The sequence below is a fragment of the Montipora foliosa genome, chromosome 3, assembly GCF_036669935.1.
Source record: "Montipora foliosa isolate CH-2021 chromosome 3, ASM3666993v2, whole genome shotgun sequence".
Classification (NCBI taxonomy): Eukaryota; Metazoa; Cnidaria; class Anthozoa; order Scleractinia; family Acroporidae; genus Montipora; species Montipora foliosa.
Window position 1 is genome coordinate 11207345 of NC_090871.1, and position 9128 is coordinate 11216472.

At 37.7% G+C, this 9128-nt stretch overlaps 1 protein-coding gene across 1 annotated transcript in view; it reads left to right on the forward strand.

Moving 5' to 3' along the window:
- Window positions 1–2315: 2315 nt before the first annotated feature.
- The window catches only part of LOC137996756 (cation-independent mannose-6-phosphate receptor-like), a 92630-nt gene continuing 85817 nt past the window's right edge, over window positions 2316–9128 (forward strand). The window contains exons 1-4 of the mRNA XM_068842322.1: window positions 2316–2438; window positions 2595–2886; window positions 5320–5491; window positions 8354–8649. Of these exons, the coding sequence (XP_068698423.1) occupies window positions 2866–2886; window positions 5320–5491; window positions 8354–8649 (489 nt within the window). The 5' untranslated portion in view covers window positions 2316–2438; window positions 2595–2865. The remainder of the gene's footprint in view (window positions 2439–2594; window positions 2887–5319; window positions 5492–8353; window positions 8650–9128) is intronic.

The window sequence follows — 9128 nt, forward strand, 5'->3', positions numbered from 1 at the left end:
TCACCAATGTAACGGAAGTGTGTTACGGTGGCCGAGTGGTCTAACGCGCTAGCAGAGATAAATCGTGATGACTTGAGAAGTATAGGAGTTCTCCTCGGGGCAGGGAAGTTGAGAAATACCGCAGGGAATATAAATCAGTCCCCCCGATCGGAGATTAATTCAATATCCGTGGGGTATGCACATTTGTGACTACCTACAAAAAAAAGACCCCGGGCCGGTTTTAAGACGTGGATGCCTTCGGCATTCCACGTAAAAATACGACACGCAATGAGTTTTAATGATAAAAAGGCATAATCATCGAATGCTTTTATCTAAAAAGAAAATTTAAAAGGAAATTTGACTTCTGTTTCTCTTCGCGTAATTCTGTGTTACTTCGCGGAACCCTAAACGAGACCTTGGTGGCATAAAATATTGGCGCTTTGCCTGGAACACCCTAAGCGAGACCAAAATCCAAAATTTACACCCCTAAGCGAGACGACGAGCATCCCCGTCTGTTTCATATGGGAGTCCCACCCCCGAGCTTAAGGTAAAGGTTCTCGTGCAGTTCACAATACATCCGCAGTACTTTAATATTTGTACTCGTATTTATATATTTCCACGGCGCCTTCAATTTTACTAGTAGATGAAACGACACCATAGCCTTACTAAGAACTTACATTTTGACTCGCGAGAGTGCAAATGCATAACCCACCGAGGGAACAAAATTAGTGTTTCTGAGGAAGAAGAAGAAGTTGACGCATTGACGCTCCCAGGGGAGATCTACAAAGCGCTGATTGGTTCATAGGTAACCTGCAGGTGATTTCCAGATGACAGTTTCTTTTGAAAGGGAAAGGAATGTGTGGCTCGTTTCAGCAGACGCTCCTGGGGGAGAAACGCGTGATGAATCCCTAAAGAGAGTCTGCGTGGGAGGATATCTAGCCATTAGAGTCATTAGAAACTAAAGTGGTTGATCTTCTATTAAAAACAAGGAAGTTTTTACTTTACTTTACTTTACTTTATTTATTTCACAGCAAAGAAGCAAATTACAAGTATGCAAATACTTAACTATGACACTAAAAACAAGTATGCTGTTGGAAACCCACAAAACAGGAATGAACTTCCCTAACAAGTGTAGGCTACCAAAAAAAAAAAATAATAATAATAAAAATAATAATAATAATAATAAAAGTACTAATTAAATAAATAAAAATTAATTAATTGATTAATTAAAAAGTAAAAAAAAAAAATGTAAGATCAGTCATGGCGATCGATCTGAAGACAAAACGACTTTAACTCTTGTTTGAACCAAGAGAGTATGAAGGTAAGAGAGGTAATCCCTCTTATTGGCCCTTTTCCCATCGTAATCCCTCTTAAGTTATTTTTAGATCTCCTTTCGAGATCCGTTATTCCCACGAGGGTTAACTGATAGCCAATCATACGTCCCCATTTTCGCGAACGACGCGAATCATTGCGTGGGAATTCGTTCAGCTGTCAACATTGGTAAAAATGGGGACATGTGATTGGCAATCAGTTAACCCTTGTGGGAATACCGGATCTCGCAGGAGATCTAAAAATAACTTAAGAAGGATTACGATGGGAATAGGGCCAATATGAGGGATTACTTCTCTTACCTTCATACTCTCTTGTTTGAACTTAGAGACTGAGTCACTTTTTTTAACAGATAAAGGTAACTTATTCCATGAACGTACAGCTCTAGGAAAAAAAGAGTACTTAAATGTGTCAGTTTTATGGACGCTTTCTCTTTTAATAACATGGGCGTCAAATTACTCCTTATTTTTGGCTCGAAATTTCTGCGTTAATTTATGATTTCACATGTGAAATTACGAAGTTGCCATGGCAACTTCTCCAACAGTGGCAAAACGGCGTCTTATGAATGTAATTTGTCATCCATTATATTAATAGCTTATGACATGGTCTACTCTACTCGTGAAATTAGGGAATAATTTCACGCGCGTTTTGTCCAAAATCAAATAATTTCCCGAGCCTTTATATTCCCTAATTTCACTCGTCGCCATCTGATTATCGATACAAATGGAACAAAATTACAGGGCGCAAAAATGAAGCACGTTTGAGGGAACATTTGTATTGTAGCGAAAAATCGACAGCGATAATTATTTCTAGCCAAATAGGCGACAGGTGGGTTGAAAAATGAGCGACAAAGCGACATCAGAATCCCCCTTGGAAGATCCTTGGAAGACGTCTTCCAAGAGATGCCGTCATGCAAGGGTATTTTTTTTGTCATATTCGTCACGTGAGGATCATTTCAAGAGTGACGTTTGCGGCACGCATGTGTAATCCACAATAAACATGGCGGACCGTTTGGAGCACTTTTATGTACCATTGTGGTTGTTCCTGTTTTGTCTGGTTTACACTAATGCAAATCTTCCAACAAAATGCACAGTAACTGTGGAGAATACACGATACCAAATCACTAATTGGTAAGAATTTTGAAGCAAATAAACTCGAGCTTCAACAAGTTCTCATCTGATACGAAACCAGCTGACTTGCTGCAGAGTGTAGCAGTTTCACGTTTGGTTTAAGCGGAAAATCGTGGTCAACCTAACCCTTAGTGCGAAATACGTTTTCTTTTGCAGGGATTGGAAGATTATCAATAGCAGTAATGTTTATTATATCAACTTGTGCACGTCTGTCGCCAAAACTCGTTGTGATTTCAGTTCTTCGGTCAGTTCTTCGGTCAGTTCTTCGGTGTGCACAGTCAATGGCGGTAAAGCAGAAAATCTTGGCTCCTTAAATCATAAAGTCTTCAATGCTACAAATGGAGGGGCAGGCTTCAGCATTGGGTATAATGGTGGACCATGTGTAGGGAAAGGTCCTGAAGCTAAAACTTGGAAGACAAGGATCTTTATGAAATGTGGAAAGTTCCTGGTAAATAATTAGTTGTTTATTATGTTCACTGTTTAGCAACATCAAGGTCCACTCAAAAACTGTCCCATTTAACCCTTTACCTTCCCTGATAGTGAGGCTTTCAGATTTTACTCTAATGCCAGACGAATTTCCAGGTAAATTGGCCAAAAATCACCATGGATTTCTTCTCATTTAACAGTCTTGGACAAAACTCGTTGGGAAAATGTGACGCTCTAATTTGTCTGTGTGATAAAGAGATTAAATTTTCCCACTTTCCCCCCTCCCCCTATTCCAATGTTGTTTTAAAAAACGACTAAAGGCTTGCACAGTATTTTGCATAACATTATCAACATTGGTATTGGATGGGGGGGGGGGGGGGTGGGGAGGGGGAAGGACTAATATATTTTGTAAGTTTATGCCAAATGATGCTTAAGCTAGAATTTTTCCCAAGAGTTTTGTCCAAGATTGTATAATTCATGTTTTCATGAATATAATCAACTTGAAAGAGTATCAATGACCATGGGCAATTTAAAATGTAGATCTTGTGGGAGTCTCTATACTGGTGTACACTGTAGTTTGAATGTCACTGGACTGCTGCATGCAGGTTTTGAGGACAAAAAGGTACCTTAACGTTTGTTAGCAAATGAAGACAATTGCGTGTATTACAGTTCTGAAGGTTGTTGATGACCCGCACTTATTGTAGTCGCTTAGATATGGATTGGTTGCAAGGCTATGTGCATGATTTTCATTCAAGGGAATTCAAAGAAACTTTCTCCCCACAGAGAGAGGCTGCAAATGCAATAAGTAGTATTTATCTGACTGTGCGGTGGCAAGCACTTCATTTTAATTATCAAATCCCGAAGGAACATCAACAGGAAATCCCGCCAGGTTCCAGATGTTTTGCATCTCTTACCTTAGGATAAGTTTTTAACCGTGGTCTATGCTACAGGGAAGATGCAATGAAAACAATAGATGGTAATTGTTTTTTCCAAGACTTGCTCGTTATTCGTCGTTAATCATTGAAATGACTACATTTTCTTCTGTTAATCATGCCAACTGCCTTAAATCATCGTTTTGGGTTAATTCTGTTGTGAAATTGCAAACCATGAAGGTGATTCCACCAAAAATTGAGACAATTATGTTATTTATTGTTTAAATTGTGTTACACGCATTCACTGTTAGTAATGCAACTATGTCTCCATGACCATGCAACATGAAAAAGTTCTCTGTTTCTCTCAAGGACACAACACATATTTACAGTTGGTATTTGGTATGCTCCTTGATTTCTTTTAAATACAATCTCGTCAATACGCCCTGTCATAGACGCATACAGTATGCATTTAAACTTCGTATGATGACTCCTTGTTGCCAAAGACTCAGCTTACTTGGACGTCTTCTGGTGTGTTTCTCTTCCCTCAAAAGGTGTTTTTTAATTCTACAAACAGACGATTTTTAAACGTTGCACTTTTCGATGATCTTTCGCATTAAAAATGTCCTTATTACGTGCTAAGAAGGCAATATATGTCGTTTTTTTCTGGCTCTATAATGGCAATAAAAACCATGGTAGTCACTTGCTACTTGCTGATTAAGCACTGTTCGCCATTGTTAAGTCCCAAAAAATTGGCTTTCATTACATATATTATCCCATAATTGAAAATGACAATAGCTCAAATTAAGCAGCATGTACATGTAATGTGGTAATATTTGGTACAAAAGATTACCGGGTATGTGGACAAATGAATCTGCTGTAAATTTTTCCCATTTTGGTATACTGGTATCCTGTATTTGCAATCTTGGACAAAACTCTTTGGAAAAATGTGACACTCTAATTTGCCTGTGTGATAGAGATTAAATTTTTCCTGTACTTCCCCCCTCCCCCCATTCCAATGTTGTTTTAAAAAACGACCAATGGCTTACACAGTATTTTCCATCACATTATCAACATTGGTATTGGGGGGGGGGGGGGGAGGGGGGAAGGACCAATATATTTTGTGAGTGCATGCCAAATGATGCTAAAGCTAGAATTTTTCCCAAGGGTTTTGTACAAGATTGTAGCTAATCGTACAATTATTAACAAGTGCAGAAATGATACACCCCCAGAAGCAGAAGGTATACATGTACACGGTATGCAGTGTTTACCGCCAAAGATCAGCGTCTGGTTCAGAACAACTGAAGAAACCTTGCTTGTTTATTAGAACTGTATCACCGCAGTCGACCCTGAAAAGTGTACTACCTTCCTCCTCCAAGGGTGTATCATTTCTGCACTTATTAATTTAATCTAATTTAAGAGAGGAAGATGCTAATTGTGATAAGAAAACTTTTTATTGTTAATGACAAGCTGAGGAGAGGTCTGCTTTCCAAGGCAAAACAATTGTTATGGAAGTCAACATTATATTTTGTAATCCAATCTGACTTGTGTACAATTTGAACTGTCATTTTTAATAATTTATTCAGGGGGCACCTCAACTTGTGGATGTCATAGTGAGTGAAAAAACCTGTATTGCAGTATTTGAGTTTGTGACAAAAGAGGTCTGCAAGGGTGCGAATGCTGAACCAGAGATACCTTGTTCGTTGTATGGTCGTGATAACAAACTTAGAGATCTTACGCCATTAATCAGTCTCACCGGTAAGCAGCTAACTATCCACTGCTACTTTTAGTTTGCCATTCCCTCAGTATTTCCAGGGGCAACATCTCTAAGACTACTGTTATGTAATATATACAAGAAATTATGAGTGGCAGATCTGTATCACATTTACAAACTCGAGGCGGAGCCAAAAACTACATGTATAAATGTGCTTCAGATCTGATGCAAATATTGTATATGACTTATTATGTCAAAATTTAAGTGGTAATGTACACTAGGTATTTTGGTTATTCAAGATGTGCAAAAAGCAATGCAAAAAGAGTTGAGACACTCACTGTTATATGTAATAATGGTACAATGCGTGTCATTCAAGTCAGCGCATCCCCAACCCCCCCTTTCCCCCAAACAAAGTTGTTTCCATCTTGACTCGGTATTCAAACTAAAGGTTAAGGGTATCAACATTGAAAAAGGTGGAAAGGGAAGGAGGGGCATTAGGACTTTCTTTAGATGTGAAGAAGGATTTTAAGAAAGAAGAGGTGAATTTTCGGTTCAGTGTCTCAACCTTTTTGCAACTGCTTGTAAGATCATCACGTTAACCTCTCATGAATTAAAACTTCATATTTTGGACTAAAAAATTCAGAAAGTTTGGTTAAAGAAAGGTTTTGAATTATCTATTCATAATTTATTGTTTTGCTCATCAAAGTCTGAAGCGTAATTAATAATATTATGCAAACACAGTCGCCTTTGTTTGTCGTCATGGAGAAATAACAGGTGTTGCAAGGCTGCTGCCTAAGAAAATTTTAAAGGGGCCCTCAGAGCTAAACGCTGAGAACTTAGGAGCCCAACATATGAAGTGAAAGGTGTTGCTGTGAAAAATTAAGGAGCCCAGAGCTATTCTTTGGGAGCCCCAGGCTACCGGGCTCCTGTTAGGCAACAGCCTTGTGTTGACACATAATTTAAAAAAATTCTAAAAAATTCATGGATTCTTAGTTCTTTTTTAGCCAAATTTGGTGGAAATATTGGTTAATAGAATTTAACAAAAAATTGTACTTACATTGTACAGTTATCTTTCTGAAAAGTCCTCGATTTTTATGCTGAACCTTTTTAAAACTGAAAATCCTATTTTATAGCCTTTACAATGAGATGTTATAAGCCACATTGCTTTAAATACTGGTGATTAATTTAGTCCAGAAAAGTTAATTAGTTTCATAGGTCAACCAAATGCAAATGAGATAAATAACCCGGTACTCCTCGTTTAGGCTTGGCTAAATCTATATATTAAGGTTAGTTAAAGAAGAGTTCAGAATTCTCAGTCAGGGGTAAATAACTTGTAGTACTGGTAGCCAGTGAAAACAAATGCAATTTAATAACTTTGTGACATTGACAAATCAGAAATTTAAGACACAAACCAACTTTTTAAAGACATGTTTTTGCATTACTCATGCTGTCATCAGTTTACTTTAATATACGGACCTTTCTCTCTTTATGTTACAATAAATTGTTATTAAATAGGTTGCTTACAAAAAACAAAAAAGTATTACTATTTTGTAACTGCACATTTACATGTGTAGCTCTGGCTTTAAACGTGAAATATAGATACATGTAGCTTCTTTCAACTTATTGTACGGTAATAGTTACCAAAATTTTAAATTTTAACGTTCTCCAATTATAAAGTAGATAAGAGAGAAAGGTATGTAGATTAAATCAAACTGGTGATAAAAAGTTGGTTTGTGTGTATTACAATGTAAATTCATTCAGATGCAATTTCATCTTGAGAAGTTGACTCCCAATGCTGTAGTAACTCAACCCTTAAATTGAAATCTTGGCAAGCTTGAATCTCTAGAAGTCTAACCAATAAGTAATAAAACAAAAATTATTATAGAGAAAGTGGTCCAAAAATTAGAAGGGTGCCTGGGTTCTAGACAATACTGGCCAAAACTGGTGGGGACACCCTCCTCTTCACCCCTTTTTTTTCGGTAAATTACTTGCAAGTTTATTCTCACCCAAAACTACAACCCTGCAAAGTTTCTCCAAACAATGTTAAGACACAAAGTTAGTACATTTTTTCAGATTTGTTTGACAGAGACTCAATATTGTTCAGTTGGGAAGGGGATATCCGTGGAATTGTGGTTTTCTTTGAAAACCTGCAAACTAAGACAAGTGTCTAAATGCTTGGTTCAGGATTGAAGATACTGGACAAAAATTAATGATCATTATGTAGTGGATAAATGCAGCTTACACTTTGGTCATTGGTGTGGATAAAGTGTACTACAATCATGTATGAAAGAATGATGGTGATTCCCTGGTCTCTAGGACTATCCCCTTGTAAGCAGTAGAGGCCACTAGGGTAGGAAAAACATGACTTTGTGAAGTTAGCCCATGGTTTTTGTTACTAGTACTGGTAGTCATCATTTAATTCTACAGTGCGGACCAGAAATAAGCATCCCAAAAAAAACGCTTGTGGAACGAGCATAAGAAAATTGTGCACATGCGTCTGTGTTTATAACACACACATGGAAAACGCGCCTTCATCAAAGATAATTAGTATGTATGAATTGGCCCATTATCTTTTCATTATTTAGGATCTTTTATTAGTTTCAGCGCAACACAATAGCTGTCTCAACTGTAGTGAAGTGTTTGACAAAATTGCAACGCGCGTTTCCAAGTGAAATGCACTCGCTTCCACTTCATGTTTAATTTCTGACTTTTGAAAATTACTTTTGCTGCTCGCTGCATCAAAAAATAACATGATGAGGGGAATAATATTTCCCTGTGATTAAAACATTGAATGTACTGGGCCATTTTCCATTCGAAAGACATTATGCCGTACACACTACATGTACAGGAATTGAAGAACTTCTGAGTATTATTTTAAAAACCCAACCATTCTTCTTTCATCTCAGGTGGATATGAAGTGGCCTCTTCAATATCTGGGTTTGATTTTCACATAAATGTGTGCAGAGGAATAACTGCCAAACCCAATGGACACACTCGTGGTTGCCCAAAACACAGTGCGATGTGTAGAATTGATAAGAACCTGCAATTGGCAAAAGATATTGGTAATATCAGCCTGGCTAGCAATCTTACTTTGTCAAGTACTTCTGATGACATAATCCTCCTCTACAACTCGACTGAGAGACTGGGCTATTGCAAAGAACCTGCAGTGACCAAGATAACTTTTAAGTGCCCAAAGGATTCGGTAAGTTGTGCACTACTATTTCTGCACGATAGATTCAAGGCATGTCTCATTGTCAACAGTACATAATTTTGTTTTTGCCACTGGATTTGAAGCAATTTTAGGATATCCCAGTAGAGTTGCTTTCTTAGAGGAAATACATGCAATACAATGTATTTATTTATTTATTTATTAATCACCACAACAGTCTGTGGTGGGGGTCGCACAACACAGCGAGGCTCCAAATTAAGCGCACCCTTTTTTTTACCCTCCCAACCATAATATACATGTATGTACAACAGAAGACAGACCACAACACCTGGAACTACGTGCCCTACTCTTTGCGACAAGTGTGCGGGTTCTTTTACGTCCCACAGGATTATGAACATCATAATCCTGTAATAAAGTGTGCGGGTTCTTTTGTGTCCCACAGGATTATGAAATATCATGAAATGCAGTCACGTTAATACGATTGCCTAGTATGCTAATAATAATACACATGT